This window comes from Leuciscus leuciscus (assembly GCF_965113295.1).
Source record: "Leuciscus leuciscus genome assembly, chromosome: 12".
In the NCBI taxonomy this organism is placed as follows: Eukaryota; Metazoa; Chordata; class Actinopteri; order Cypriniformes; family Leuciscidae; genus Leuciscus; species Leuciscus leuciscus.
The window spans coordinates 8,333,120-8,350,206 of record NC_138736.1 but is presented as its reverse complement, the minus strand read 5'-3'; the positions used below and the strand labels follow the sequence as shown (position 1 = coordinate 8,350,206).

Genomic DNA, 17,087 nt, shown 5'->3' with positions numbered 1-17,087 from the left:
CTTCTGCTGAATCGATATTGCAAATATAAGCTAACTTTTCTCTGTTGCTTGCCCTTATGTTCTTTATATGCAAATGACCACATAATCCTGACATAAAGTATATTACTGAATACTATTTACAAAAATTGCAGTCTTTGCTCAAAAATATGAGTAAGATTATGATATGGAAGATTTAGATACTTTTTCAAACATTTAAATAATTACTTGAATGTTTAAATATCATATCATGGTTTTGACAGGAAATAAAATATAAACTGATTGCCTTGCTAAACTTGTTTGTCACAAAACAGGATCACCAATACCTGACACCATTTCACTGCTAAAAATTGTCATTTTCCAAGTTTTAAACTTCAGTATATATTTTTTTCTTGTTTAGTTATTGAAACAAAATATATTACATTCCCCAACAATGTCTCACGTTTTGTTCTTTTTTGTTTTCATGTTCTAGGATTTTTAGTTTGCTTCTCTTCATTTCCCTGTTTCCTATGTTCCCACTTGTCCTTGTTTGTCATATGATTGATTAAAAAAGCTCAACTGTGGTGTATTATTTACATCATCCTGTGTATTTAAGCCCTTTAGTTTCTTCAGTTTATTGTCTGGTGTTTGTGTGATACACACTGCTACATTGCTCTTTAGTTTCATTGTTAATATTGGAATAAACTCTTTTGTCTTTATTAAATAAACTCCATGCTGCACTTGAGACATCGCCTCCGCCTTCATCTTCCTCTACCTCAGTCTGTGATAGTATGAGCCTACATACATTTTTAACTTTTTTATTTATTTTTTATGTGATCAATATTTCTCCAGTGACGTACCGTGGGGTTTCAGTCAGGGCCTTCAGTAACGATCTGAACCTGAAGTAACTGAAAATATTATACTCAGTTGAGTTCATCTCTGAACACACGGGTTGACACTTAAGAGTAGCTATTCTTACCGCATAAAATAAAATGCCTAAGAATTAGTTACCTGACCACAATCTAACCCTGCCTAAGAGTCTCACAAAGAGTCGAACGACGTTTCGCCCCCTTTTGACACTATCACTCGGGAATAAGGTCTTTGTGTCTCAATAACCTGTAACTTGTTCCACTAACTAACTTGCTGTGCAGCAATGATATCCAGACAGACTTGGTTTGGTACTTGCTTCTAAACCTGTTGTTTATGCTGACACATAAATTTGAACTTTCAACATCATTTCATTCTTTACATTCTGTACCTTCCCATGAAGGACTGCAGAGACTAATGTGTATTCACTTCTTAGTCTGTACTGACAGCAAATAATGCAGCTGAACTTCAAACTTAACCAAACAGAGCACACAATCTTCTACCACACTATGAATAATTAATTATAGCATGGCTCCCCTGAAAACATCCTGTTAAATCAGGGAACAAACATATCATATTTTAACCTCCATAACAAAGCATAGCAGAGCATCTGTTCTTTCAAATAAGCAAATTATTTATTTAGAACAATTTTCCTCCTCATTCTAACATTTGATAATGAATCATGACACAACAATTCAACATCAAAGGCTGCATTATTTTACTCTCATATCCTCGCTCAGTGATACAAAAATAATGAAAAATTAAATAAAAAATATAATTATATCTGAAGTCATATAAAATTCTACATAATTTAAATGTCACATGACATAGCAATGATAAGACAAAATAAAAGTCCTACATATCGAATAAGACATTAAAGATTAAAGGAACCGTATGTAAGAAATGTATTTCAATTAATCATAAAATGGCCCTGATATGTCACTAGACATTAAGAAATCATGTTCATTTCAAATACTTATATCACTGACAACAGTAGTCCGGCCAGGATATTGTCATTTAAAAAGTGAAGTTGCAGCCCTCAACTGATGTTGATGTTGTTGTCATGTTGTGTTTTGGCCTGAAGCGCCACCCTCCACCTATCTACTAATCATGAAGTCAGTAGTGTTTCGGCATCCGGGTTGCCAGCTCTGCTGTAGGTACCACAGCTGCAGCTACAAACGTGTCGGATAAAAAATGTCTAACGTTACGAAACCTAAAAGACCTCGTTATGAATCCGAAATACGTCGTGACAAAGTCCGAAAAAAAACGTACTGTGTAGGACTCGTCACTTGCCATTGGAAGCTCCTTGTAGCAGCCTACGCGTGGATCCTGCAGCCTAACTGGCAACCTCGAGTCAGGGGGGAGGGGGAGGAGATACACCGCTCTACAGTAATTTGAAAGTGATTGCAGTACCAGTTTTGGCCACAATCTTACATACGGTTCCTTTAACTCTTGCCAAAATGCAACCGGGTCTTTTTGTTAATCTACCCGAGGCAAACTTTCGGTTAAAAGCATCATTAGGAAAGAAACGGCACTTTTAAATTTGACCGTATTTTCGTTTTTGGTCAAATTGCCTTTTGAATGGGAGTGCTTGGGGCACTTCTATGATAGCATAAAAAAAAATCGCTATTTTTAAAACACTAAGAAGGCTCGACACAACATGAAACTTTGCTCGAAGTATCACCAGGGGCTCTTCACATTAACTCGAGCATTGAGAACATTGTTTGTGTACACAGAGTTTACTAAATAGAAAGATTTTGAACAACTCACTTTAGCTGTGTCCACCGGCATTTTGACAGTCAAAAATAGTCGAATAGTCTCTAATAGAAAATTTTGAGAATGAACTGACTCTGAATTTTAGTATTGCTTCTTATATGAGCATCCTTTTTCAAATACAAGGTCAATATTGACTGTCACTAATGACAAAACAACAAATTATATGTGAATTCAATTTATATGGAACTAAGCTTTAGAAGCTTCACTCTCCTCCCTGTTACATTGCATTCGGAGATCGACTATTTTTGACTGTCAAAATTCAAAAGTGTCAAAAGTGAGGAGACCCTCCTTCTCTCTACTTTCAGAGGCAGAAGTCTCCAATCTCCTCCTTTCCAATCGCCCTACCACCTGTCCGCTTGATCCTATTCCCACTAACCTACTTCAAGCCATTTCATCCTCGGTTGTACCCGCACTCACACAATAATAAACACCTCTCTTCACACTGGTACCTTTCCCACAGCATTTAAGCAGGCTCGTGTAACCCCACTGCTTAAGAAACCCACTCTAAATCCAGCACATCTGGAAAATTACCGACCGGTATCTCTCCTTCCATTTGTCGCGAAAACACTTGAACGAGTTGTTTTCAACCAGATCTCTTCCTTCCTTACACAGAACAACCTCTTGGACAACAATCAGTCTGGTTTCAAAAGCGGACACTCAACTGAGACTGCCCAGCTCTCAGTAATTGAAGCTCTGAGACTGGCAAGAGCAGCTTCCAAATCCTCAGTTCTCATCCTGGTGATCTGTCTGCTGCCTTTGACACAGTTAACCACCAGACCCTCCTGTCAATCCTAAAGATGAAGGGCATCTCGGGAAACGCACTCCAATGGTGCAAGTCTTACCTCTCAGGGAAGGTCCTTTAGGGTATCGTGGAGGGGTGTGGTGTCTAAGACCCAACTTCTAGCTACTGGAGTGCCTCAGGGCTCAGTGCTTGGACCACTTCTCTTCTCCATCTACATGACATCACTAGGATCTGTGATTCAGAAACATGGCTTTTCCTATCACTGCTATGCTGATGAGACACAAATCTACCTCTCATTCCAGCCTGACGATCCAACGGTAGCTGATCGTATCTCAGCCTGCCTGACAGACATTTCTGGCTGGATGAAGGACCATCACCTTCAACTAAATTTTGCGAAGACAGAGCTACTCGTGGTCCCGGCCAACCCAACACTTCATCACAACTTCACCATTCAGCTAGACTCGTCATCCATAACTCCATCAAGGTCAGCAAGGAACCTTGGTGTGGTAATTGATGATCAATTGAACTTAACAGACCACATTGCTAGAATTGCCCGGTCATGTAGATTTGCCTTGTACAACCAGGGCCTGAATTTCATTTTGGAAAATGGGGGGGGGATTTTTAATTTGAGGGGGGAGTTTAGGCTTTTTTTTTATTTTTTTATTACATTTATCTCGACTAAATGTATGCTCACTCATTGCATTTTTTACAATGGGGTAATTTTGTTCTTAAGAATTTACACAACACAAGGAAGCTTGATTTCAATCTTTGAATTAAATTGAAAAAAGTAGCACAAATAAATACAATAGAATAAAGATACCAATAAAGAGAAATAAAGAGAAACGTTTTTGCTTAGGTCTTACAGAGACTGAATAAAGTAATCAAATGTAAAATAACACTGGGAAGTATTTTAGTCCTGACTAAATTGAATACATAGGCTATTAATCCTGATTCCTTAAATTGAAAGCTATGTTTTGTTGTTTTGACAGACACATGGCTGCTGTCACTGTAAGAGCTAGTGCACAGATTCTGTTTTTATTATACGGTCACGTGCGATTTATGCTTATTTAAGACATAACCGACTGTGTTTAGAGGATACTCACCAAGACCGAAAATTGACATAATTTTTTCATGTTTTTGACTGTTAAAGCGATAATCCACGAAAAATAACTTTTGTTACCCGCGAGCTGTTTGCGAGGCGGCTTTACGTATGTGTGCAGAGAAAAAAAAACATCTCACAGACAGCGCGCAAGTACCGAATAGTTTAAAATCGCGTGAATGTTTAAACTGGTAAGACTTAAAAAGACGTGCAAATGGTAAACTTTAGTTACTCATGATGCAATGCTGGCCCGATTATGCAAGTGACAATTCCGTCTATCCCGACTCCCGAAACGCGAGAGTATATTATCGCCGCCTGCAGCGCGCTTAACGATTGCCTTGTGCAACCTAGGGCTGGGCGATAAAACGGTATCGTATTTATCGACGGTACACCATTGTCGGTAACGATATAAAAAATGTTCGATATAGCGCTCAATATTTTCATTCAAATGCATGCGCAACCACCATAACGTCGCCCGACATCAAATGGCAAGCGGAATGAAAGCGGAACGAAACTGCATTATTATTTTGTGCTCCACGGACCGTTTATCAGTTTGGACCATCAATGTCAGTGCAGCGCGAGCCGATCTTGATCAAGCGACACTGTTACTACACAGCGCTAAGAGATCCAGTAAAGAAAGCATTTGAATTCGCCACAGAAGTAATAACATCAGCGTGAGATCGAGTGAGAAACATTCAAATTTCTCCGTTATTAACGGATCAAACTGCGCTGACGTGGAAACCAGGAGAAACATTGTGCCATGATTGAACTAGTTATATTTAAGTCCATAGATCAGCAACATTCATTGTATATGGATTTAATGTACTGTAGTAACACTCACAGTAACCATGTTTGGCAGGAATAGTAAAATGCTTTCAAGTACATCACACATCTTTTTCCAGCACTTCAAAACTCAAATATTATCATATTTAAATGTTATTTTTAATGTGATGACCAAAACACATTTGTTCATCCTTCAAATATATTACCCCCATTTATAAAAGTAAACGTTTCAAGATGTAGGGAAAACTCAGACTTATTTAAAAAAAACTTTTCTTTTTAATAATATATATTTTTTAAATCAAGGAAATTTCTTTGGCATTTCTTTCTTTTTGCTGTATCTCAAAATGTACCTAACTGTGACACCACTGTGTCGTAAGGAACCGTTAATTTTGTGAACCGTTACACCCCTACTTATTACAGATGTTGACCTACCTCAAAGTTTGCCTTGATTCTTCTACGTTTACACTTTTACATTGCACTTTGCACACATTTTATAACATTTTAAGTTCAAGAGTTTATTTAACACTTACTTTTTTATCTTAATATAAGACATAAAGAAGATATTTTTTTTTACATTTTATTTTTGACTGCTAAAACTAAAATAATTAGTTGTTTGCCTTAATGTGGATAAATAAAATAAAAAAAACAGTGGTTTAAATTCAAACTTTTCTACTTGTCTTAAAAAAAAAAGGTTCTAAAAAAATTTCAATAATTATCAATACCGTACGATATGAAACATTATATCGTGATAATTTTTTTAGCTATATCGCACAGCCCTAGTGCAACCCATTTTGAGAGATGAGAGATAGAAGACGCAGCACCGCTGAATCACTCACGCTGTTTGTGAAATTGCGTCTCGCAGACAGTTTTAAAATGACTGATTTGATTTTAAAATCTGTGTGGATTAATTTACCAATACAACCTACATGCTTAAGTGAAACAATGTTTGTGGGAATTTCCCACATTATAAGTTGGAGACCTGCGGGAATGATTAAAATTATGCGCAATACCCGCGCCGAAATTCGAGCCCTGACAACATTAGGAGGATCAGGCCCTTCCTATCAGAACATGCTACACAACTCCTTGTCCAAGCGCTAGTTTTATCCAGACTGGACTATTGTAACGCTCTCCTGGCTGGTCTTCCAGCTTGCACGGTCAAACCTCTGCAACTGATCGCAGCTAGAGTGGTCTTTAACGAGCCGAAAAGAGCACATGTCACTCCTCTCCTCACAAAATTGCACTGGTTGCCAGTTGCCGCTCGCATCAAATTCAAGTCACTGACGTTTGCCTACAGAACAACCACTGGTTCTGCTCCTTGTTACTTTAACTCTTTACTTCGGACTTATATGCCATCCAGAAACTTGTGCTCTGCAAGCGAACGACGTCTTGTGGTGCCATCTCAAAGAGGCACAAAATCTCTTTCTCAAACCTCCATATCTAGAGTCCATAGCCACTTTCAAGAAACGGCTGAAGACGCTTCTTTTTCGACAGCACTTGATCCAGTAATACTAACACTTTCTCTACTATTCTATTCTGTTCTATAAAAAAAAATAAAAAAAATTTTTTTTTATATATATATATATATATATATATTTTTTTTTTTTTTTACTGCGTTAGATTAAACTGGGGAAGATCATAGCACTTGCATATTGTTGTCCTACTGTTAGTTTAACTGCTTCTATTGTTCTAATTTGTAAGTTGCTTTGGATAAAAGTGTCTGCTAAATGAATAAATGTGAATGTAAAGTGCCAAGCACTCCCATTCAAAAGGCAATTTGACCAAAAACGAAAATACGGACAAACTTAAAAGTGGCGTTTCCATTCTAATTATGTTTTTAAACGAAAGTTTGCCTTGGGTAGATTAACAAAAAGAACATAGGTTGCATTTTGGCAAGAGTTAGGCTACCCTTTAATCAGTCCCTTGATGAAGCTGTGGTCCTTATGGAGAACACAGGGTTATAGATTTTCAGGTTTTACACAATTTTGTGGACATTCGGTTCCTAAAACATTTCAAAACCTGACATTAGCACATGCAGGTGAGCACCAAAAGCACCTCTGAGCTCATCATCACCTTATTCCCGTCCTCGAGTGCTCTAACAGAGGTCTATATGTTCCTCTGGTGATCATTTCAAATGAGAGTATTAGTTCATGAGCTCCAGCCTCCACTAGCAGCTTGTTTTCTCATACTACTCTAATCAGCTCCTTCAAATACCATTAAGGACACAATAACTTAAAACATTACGCAATCTAAAGCTTTTAACAGAATATTTTAATGAAATGTGTTAGAATTTTCAGCATTTAAGTGGCAGGCGTCGCAATGAAAGCTAAGTTATTACTGAAAATGTATTTTCTTGGACCCACTACAGGTGAGAATTTATATAGAATTGAAAGTCTATGATGACAAAGTCTGATTTAATGGGATTGGTCGGAGGCCTGCTCTTTCATAAAAGCTGGCTGGGGAGCCACCCATATATCAAGAGGAAGCACAGCCCTGGAGTTAAACAAATAAATAAGAGCAATTAAACAAAGTGGCCACCACTCCTCACCTGGCACTACACAAATCCATTCACCCCCACTGCATGAATGCATCTTAAATACAGGGAATAAAGTAAATAAAAAAAAGACGTTTTTTTTGCTTGTCACTTGTTCAAAGCACTTAGGCGAATAGCTTGAGCGTAGAGCACCGCTGTAGTCCAAAAACCAATTTTGGGTTTTTCCCAGAAAACCTTCCCTCACAAATCATTTGTGCCACCTTTGAGTGCCTATTTTTAAGTTTAGATTACCTTTGAGGTCAAGGACGATAATAAAATGTTAACTAATTCTACGAGAAAAAAAGTCAACGCAACATGCAGTGCTCAGCGTAAATGAGTACACTCCCTTTGAAAAGTTACATTTTAAACAATATCTCAAAGAACACAAAAACAATTTCCAAAATGTTGACAAGACTAAGTTTTATATAACATCTGTTTAACTTATAACATTTCAGTAAGGTTAATGATATAACTTGGAGAACAACATGTTCAGTTCTACTCAAATCAGGGTGATGCAAAAATGAGTACATCCCACTGAAAGTGTCTGGAGCAAAGCTAAATTTTATACTACAAATGTCTAATTTAACAAAAATTCAACCAAAGGTGAGTCTAATTATTCATTACACAGGTGTCCAGCAGACAGTTGACTATAAAAGGGTGTTACTTCCCATTTCATGCTGTCAGCAATGGCACCACATGGAAGAGAAATGTCACAATAAAAATAATGTATTTACACCAGAAAGGTGAAAGCTACAAGAAGATCAGCAAAGCTTTACCATCAGTCAGAATACTGTAGCAAGTGTGGCACAAACATTTAAAAAGATGGAACTGCAACCATCTCACAGAGATGTCCAGGTCGTCCACGGAAGTTAACACCTCGACAGGAGCTGTTAACACTTCTGATGAGAAGGGTTGAAGAAAATCGGCATGCAAGTTCACTTTATTTATCTAAAGAAGTAGAAAGCCAAACTTGGGTGACTATTTTCACAATACGGCGTACACTGCAGAGGAATGGCATGCATGGATGCCGTCCACGAAAGATGCCTCTCCTAAAGGTCAGGCACAAAAAAGCCCGCCTAGAGTTTGCTAGGGCCCATGCTGACAAAGATGAAGAAGACTACTGGGACTATAAACTCTGGAGTGATGAGACCAAGATAAATGTTTCTGGAACTGATGGCTTCAAAACTGTATGGTGTCGCAAAGGTGAGGAATACAAAGAAAAATGCATGGTGCCTACAGTGAAACATGGTGGTGGCAGTGTCCTTATGTGGGGCTGCATGAATTCACAGATCTACTGCTCTATACTGAAAGAGAAGATGCTACCATCACTCCAAGCCCTTGGTCGTCGTGCACTTTTCCAGCATGACAATGATCCTAAACACACATCTAAGACCACTGCTGAAGATGAACAGGGTGAAAGTGATTCAGTGGCCAAGTAGCCTATGTCTCCTAATCTGGTGCTATCATTAAAATTCATGGAGGCCATACAAAGTACTAGATGTAGTCTACATGTTGTGGGGTGTAATCATTTTTCGTCACCCTAATGTATGTTAAACTGAAAAATGTGTATTCTAAGTTATATTATTAACCTTACTTTCATGTTATAAGTTAAACAGATGTTATATTAAATGTAGTCTTGTGAACTTTTTTGGAAATTGTTTTGTGTTCATTGAGTACTGCCCCTTTGAAAAGTAACATTTTAAACAATATCTAATTTACGCTGAGCACTGTATATAACAATACCAATATAGTCAATCACTTTCACAACGTTTTTTTGTAGCTGATTGAAAAAAAAGCATTAAAAGGTATAAAGAGAAATATAAACAGTACACGTAAATAAACAATGTTACTGTCGATTGGTGTGGATGCTAATATAGTAACCTTTCTATTCTTTGCATGAACGGGCATTAACACTCACTTAGGTTTATCTTTGAAACCCATGGGCGTCGGAACCATTGTATATGGGTGGGACAAGACCCACCCACTTTTTAAGACCAATGATATTATACCCACTCACTTTTACCGTCTCTAAATCAGTGCATTTGTCTGTTCGCTTTTCAGAGCACCGTCAGTCAAATCCATTCCACTTGAGGAATTCCCTAATAAATTAAACTCCATTTCTGCTGAATCGCTACATTATATTTCTCAACGAGCCGCAACTGACGAAAGTAACCGCCCGTTGTACCCTTCCAGTCAAATATTGCGTTGCAAACATCAATAACAGCTTTAAGTTGTCATTGCTGGCAAATGACCATGGTATTAGGGGGATAATCCACGGATAGCTGTGCATTTAATGCACGATGTGAGGCAAAGAACCGCCCGACGTGAAGTGGAGTTTAGTTTACTTGTTTAATTAAAAGGCACCAGAATACATGAAATGGTATTTACTCCAGTAACATTTTTCTGGGGGAGGACCCACCCACTTTTTTTTTTTCGATGCCCGTGTTTAAACCCCTAATAATTTAATCAAATTAAAAGTAATAAATACCAAGTAATGCCAAGACAAGCTGATGGGTCCTTAACGCAACCTGCTGACAATTACATCGTTAACTACACAGCACAAGCTGATTGGTTCCTGTTGCATCTGCAGCCAATGTCTTGCTGCTTAACATTGAAATAGTTGGTCAGTGTTTGATGCAGAAGTTTGCAGCGTGCTTTCAAAGTTCCTGTGAAACCCTCCACCTTCCCCAGCTCCACCTGAATAGATTTGCTATGGTTCATTTCATATATGCTATTTGTGCAGCAGCAGCGTGTCTGTGTATTTATTAGCAGTAGCAAGTCTCTGTACTTTTGATTTATTTAGTTATTTTGATAATATAGTACAGAATTTTAATACCGGGCATTCATCTGATATTGACAATAAACTTGAAAATAATTACAGTTTATCATGCAGCAGTAATTCATCAAATGATGATCAAATAACCCTAAAGAATATGTTTGTCAGTTGTAACCAAGAACAAGCTCAAGTAGATTTTAATATACTTCAGGGTCATGAATGTTTAAGCAGTGCACAAAATAAAATTAAAGGGATAGGGGAGAGCGGGGCACAACCTAACGCCTTTTGACTTTCTCAGTTTGTGTAAATCTACTTATGGTTCAGAGTATTTATTTGTTCCCACATTAATTTCCCACATGTCTAGTACAATTATGTGTTTTTGTTTTATTAATACAGTATATATTTTTTTCTTGATATACCCCGAAAGAATGGAAGTTAAATGTGACAACATGCCCCATAGGTGGGGTACATTGTAACATGTGTGGGGGCACATTGTAACATAACATATGACAGCTTAAAATGTTATCTGATCTAATAAAAAATATATACAAAACAAACTAAAATATTTTCTAAATAAAATACAATTAAAAAACGTTTTCATATAAAATAATGGCAATTTTTAATAATTAAATATAAACAAATTTTTGAGTTTTGACTACGAACACATGAAAACACAGCTATACAACATAGTTCAAAACAAATAAATAATTAGTCATTTCTGAACATTGACTCTCAGTCTTTATTCACCTTTTTCTCACGTTTTCCCAATAAAATTAATAAAAGTATGGAATATAATAGCATATTTCTAATAGGGGCACATTGTAACGCAGTGTTACAACATGCCCCCGCCTGCACAACTGGGGTTTAAACCCTGCTAGTGTCTTCTGCTAGTTAGAGAAGCATTAAAGAACTATCTCAACTGTTAAATAACATCTTGGAGATTAAAATAATATCAGATTTGTCTTATTTTAAATAAACACAAAAAATAGAGATGAAAAATTAACTTAAGTAAGAAATTTACTTTTGCTATGGTTTAATAAATGTCTATGGATATCTTCCAAAAAATAATAATTTTGGCGGATTTTTTTTTTCTATATAGTGTTGATATGGCAACTAGTAAATACACAAAGTTTCGTCATCCAAGCATGTGCGGAAGTATTTAAAACAAGCGTGTTACAACAACTAGCCCCGCGTTAGGTTGTGCCCCTCGCTCCCCTAGTTCACTCAAAAATAAAAATTGTGTCATCATTTACTCACTTTCATGTTGTTGAGAACATCAAGTTTGGAACAACATGAAGTAGGCCTAAATTTTAATTTTGGGATGAACTATCCCTTTAAAAGCAGCAGTCCATGAGCTTCATGCAGGTGATGGCTGCAGTAGTATTTGGGAAGACCTGTGTAAGCTGATGGGACTAAGCCAAAGCTCAGTTTCTGTCTCATATGGAGTGTAGCCTAAATCTTTAGCTCAATCCTCCTCCCAGAGATCCGGCTTCCTGTAGAGTTTAGTTTCACTTTCAACAAACACCTGAACCAGTTATAATGTTCTTTCAGCTCATTCGAAAATTGCAAGCAGGTGTGTTGGAAATAAATTCTGCAGGAAAGTAGATCATCACTGTTGTAGAAGCTTCAATTATACGGTGGCCAAATACTTCGGTGGAGGAAACAACAACAAGGAAACTGGTGTATCCTCAATCTGATCTCTAAACAACATATCCATACATTATATACCCATCACCCCCATGACAGAATAATAGAAATAAAAAGTGCCCCACTGATGCCTCCACAACAACAGCAGTTGCACAGCACCAATTAGGGTGACAGATACCGAATCTTCACCGACGCGTCAAGATTGTCAGCTGACTGGTTCCTGCATTTCCAGGGATAATATCTAATATCAGATATTGCATTACCCTTAATGGTGTCTGCTATTATGTTATTCCTTCCCATTTAAGGAATAAAAATCAAGTACAGTAGTACAGTACATTGTTCTTATTGCTAACTAAATGTAAAATTATTTGAAAGTTAGTTAAATGCTCAATTAATTGAAAAAAAGCTTAAATAACTAAATAAATAACAGAAATAAAAATTAAACTGATATAAAAATAGAATATAAATAATTAAAAAAATATGAATATAAAATAAAATAATTTTAAAATAAAAGCTAATTTAAAATATTAAAAGGGTCATATGATGCGATTTCATGTTTTCCTTTTTCTTTAGTGTGTTATGTAGCTGTTAGTGAAGTATAAGATCTGCAGAGTTACAAAGCTCAAAGTGTCAAACCTAAAGAGATAGGCCAATCTTTATAAAAGTCAACACGTAAACACATTGCATTAAACCAAATACACAAAATAATGTTATTTTTAGAACCATCATATGACCCCTTTAATAAATACTATAATAATAATATATAAATGATACTAAAATTACACTGGCACAGCACCATAGTATATTAAATCAAGAAGTAAATTATTTATGTGATGGGAGACTGTGAAAACAAGTGAGCTAGTATACAAGCATAAAACTGTGAGTTTTATGATAGCACACACGTTGATGAACAAATATCAGCTATAACAGCCCTGACTATAAGACTGAGTCAGCATGTGATGTTTACCATGAACGCTTCCAGAGACCTTTATACAGTCATATTCTTCACACAATACATTCAAATCCACCCACGACAACAAGCAAACAGCTTCAGATCAAAATTAATAATTGGATGGATAAAACAGCACTTATTTAAATCAGCTCTCAAAACCAAATAATCTCCAGAGTGATTACATTTTAGCTGATAACCGATTCAACAGAAATTAGGAGGGATAAAATGGTATTCTGTGTGATAAGAGCAAAGACTTGTGGATGAAAAGGAGTTCAATTAAATAATAAATTATTTGGGTAAACCCTTTCAAACTAGAGATCTAAGATATCAGATTGACGGTAAACGTAGCAATGACTCACTGGACCCATTTCAGAGTGAAAAAAAAAAAAGATAATGGAATGGAAGGGTCAGCCAATGGGATCTCTTTTGAGACCAAAGGAACAAAAAAAAAACGTGTCATTTACTCAGTTAGCACATGGGAGGAATGGTACGTTTCATTTGCAGCAGACAGCCCGAATGATCTTGAACGATCTCAGCCCAAGAAATTCATCCAGCTATAGAGCAAAAATAATTTCTTAAAATAACTTCAAATGAAATGTCTACTGTCTTCTCAGTAAAAAATAAGCATGAACTATATCACATTGTCACTATGTTAAATGGTTGGCTTGATTTCTTCAAAGCTCAAATGTAAATGCAAGTTTTTTTTGGCAAATGCAACCAATGTCACAAACATATGGCCAACTATGATTTAACCATTTTCTATTTGAATATATTTATATTCATAATATGTAAATGTTTGGTTTCTATGAGGACAACAGCTTATAAATCATACGTTTTTTTTTATGTAAAAATGCAGAACGTTGTCTGTGATGGCTAGGTTTAGGGGTAGGGTTAGTGTAAGGGAATACAGTTTAAAAATCATTATGTCTATAGAAAGTCCCCATAAAACATGAAAAAAAAAAAAACTGTGTGTGTACCGTGATACTTTTTTTCAGGATTATTTGATAAATAAAAAGTTCAAAAGAACAGCATTTATTTGAAATAGTTCTTTTGCAACATTATAAAATGTCTTTACTGTCACTTTTGATCAATTTAATGCATTTTTGCTTAAAGTGTTAGTTCACCCAAAAATGAAAATTCACCCTCATGTCATTCCAGAACGGTAGGAAAGACATCATTAAAGTAATCCATGTGACTTCAGTGGTGTAACCTCAATTTTATGAAGCGACTTATATGCTTTGTTGACCCAATAGGGGGAGCAACACGACACTAGTGTTGTGTTGACTCAAACGTTGACTTAGTTCCGTGAACTTACTTTGGTTAATATTATTTAACGCACTCGCTTCGCTTCATCAAAAAAAAAAAAGAGGTTAAACCACTGGAGTCAAATGGATTACTTAAATGTCTTTCCTACCGTTCTGGACCTAGAATGTGGTAGTTATGTAACTCCCAATGGAGGGACAGAAAGCTCTCGGATTTCACCTAAATATCTTCATTTGTGTTCCAAAGATGAACAAAGGTCACACGGGTGTGGAACAACATGAGGGTGAGTAATTAATGACAGAATTTTCATTTTTGGGTGAACTAACTCTTTAATGCTAAAGAAAAGCATTAATTTCTTTGGAAAAAAACAAACTTAGGAAAGGTAGTTTACCAAGTTTCCAAACTGATTTATTGTGTGGCGTTACGATCTAGCACAGCAACACAGACTTTCCCACAACATGCAAATGGAATATTCTCAATATCCTTTTGATTTCTACAAGACGTGGAGTTCAGCTGACACTAAAAATACACTGTCAGGATAAACTGTCCATGCAGAACAAGGTTAGCATTCAAAGAACACCATGGAAACATGAGGCTATGCGAGAAGCTGTCCTTGAATCTTGAAATGTAAAAAGAAAAATTCTTGAAAGTGTCCTTGTACACATCGTTTCCCACACACATTGTATTAAATAAAAAAGGTCACATAAAAAAGGGTCAGAAAATTCAAATTCACAGAGCTCTGCAGTGTTTTCTATATAACTCGTCGTTTCATCAGGAAAATTGCAATCTGAGAAGGGATCTGAGCTTTTCAAAATGCTAGTTTTCGAATGGAAAACAGGCCAAGGCCCCAAGGACACTCCCCTTGAGGATATCTGCTCCGCTCAATCCCTTAAGCCTCAATCCTTTTATTTTCTTCTTATTTTCAGAGTATACAAGGGAGAAATTCAGACTCACAGCAGTGATAAAGTCAAAAGCGCTGAATCAATTTGTGAACTTCAATGTTCAGAACATTAGATACAGACCTGAAATGAAATTTCTGTTCCATTCAATGTGCTTTAAAAAAGTTGTGGGACACTTAAGTAAATCCAAAGTTCACGCACACAGTTCACACAGTTCAAACTGTTAGCAAAGTAACTTCTCTTAGCAATTCCAACAGATTCGATCTGCCATTTCCACACATAGAATAATAAAACGGCCTGTATTTACCGTGTCCGTAAGTTTGTTGGACTGGGTTGCCCATCGTAGACTGAAAGGATGTCAAAGTCCTCCTCTAAGGCAAAGCCTTGAAATACCAACTGTATCCGGTTGTGTTCCTGTGCCACAATCACCCATGTGCAGTTGGCGTAGTTAGGATATCCATACGGGTATCCGGGGCTTTCTATTGTCCCATTTGGACTGTGTAGTGTGTGACTGCAGTTTTGAGCTGTGAAAAGGAGAAAAAGAGAAGAACATATTAACACGTAAAAATATATGACAATTCTTTAAAGACCCCCTGTGGTGAAAAGCAAGTTTTTATGTTGTTTATTTGTCTACTTTGTGTTTTTAATATGCTTTAAGACAAACCATGATGAGCAAATTCTAAGTCAACACCATTGCAGAGTAACTTACTTTCTCCATAAGACTGCAGTGTACCAAAGGCAGCCTCGAAAACGCGGTTTGAAACCGTCCCTGTTTACTACCATCACAAACATGTATCCAATACTTGCTGGGCTCTGTGTAACATTAGTAGGGATGGACGGTATATCGAGTTTGTACGATTCCTACGATATTTTTATAAAGGATGAGGCAATACCGTTTATATCATACAGTATTACGACACAGAGTTAGCTGCTGCAGTGAAAGTGCATAACCCAAATTGTCCTTAACATGAGGCATGCTTTATATTAAGGGTTTGAAATAGTTACAAAGAAGGCCTTCGCGGCTTGCCCGTCACATGCTCTGACAGATACAGTACACTGCTGACAGATAGGCTAATTGCATTGCATTTAAGATGTGGTGTTTTCCTCAGTGCATAACTTACATTTCACAGGCATATTCTCCATCTGTAAATGTTAGAAAGACATGCAAATATTTCCATTTTGCTATCAGGAGTGGACGAGACATTAAGCAAGTGAGTCTCCGCGCCTCAAATACTTTAGTGAACGAGCGCCGCCGCGCGCATGCGCGTCAAAGAGACGGAACGTAAAATAATAGGTGTGCCATAATTCTGACTAAAATATAGCTACATTTGGCTAAAATATTTGTTGCTGTGCATTAAAGGTATAGCGGAGGATGTTTTACTTCCTGGTGGGTAACCTATACTATTGGTCCTCCTAATTGTCAATCATTCTGGTGAATCAATCAAACTTTTCAAAAGGTGGAGAGGGCGGGTCTTATCTAAAATTTGGAAAGATCCTCCGCTATACCTTTAAATGTACTATATGTGGAATTTTAAAACTACAAATAAGTGTATTTTTAAGATAGCAGTAACTGGAAAGTGACTATTGTAATGGGGTAATCAAAGGCTAAGTTTATGTGTGTTCTTACAAATTAACATTTTGTCTGTGCTTTTGTTTTTATGTAGTTTCATTTTTAATTGAATGATTCTAACTTCTGCTTTAAAACTTTTAATTTTTGTTAAAAAGTACTTTTGCACATTAAGCATGTCTAACCATCTAGAGTCTAGACGGTTACATTTACTAGCCTTTTTGTTTCTAT

General features: G+C 36.7%; 1 protein-coding gene across 1 annotated transcript in view; it reads right to left on the bottom strand.

Moving 5' to 3' along the window:
- Nucleotides 1-17,087, bottom strand: part of csmd2 (CUB and Sushi multiple domains 2) — a 324,493-nt gene that overhangs the window by 287,845 nt on the left and 19,561 nt on the right. Inside the window, exon 2 of the mRNA XM_082187012.1 lies at nucleotides 15,597-15,813. Within this exon, the coding sequence (XP_082043138.1) occupies nucleotides 15,597-15,813 (217 nt within the window). The remainder of the gene's footprint in view (nucleotides 1-15,596; nucleotides 15,814-17,087) is intronic.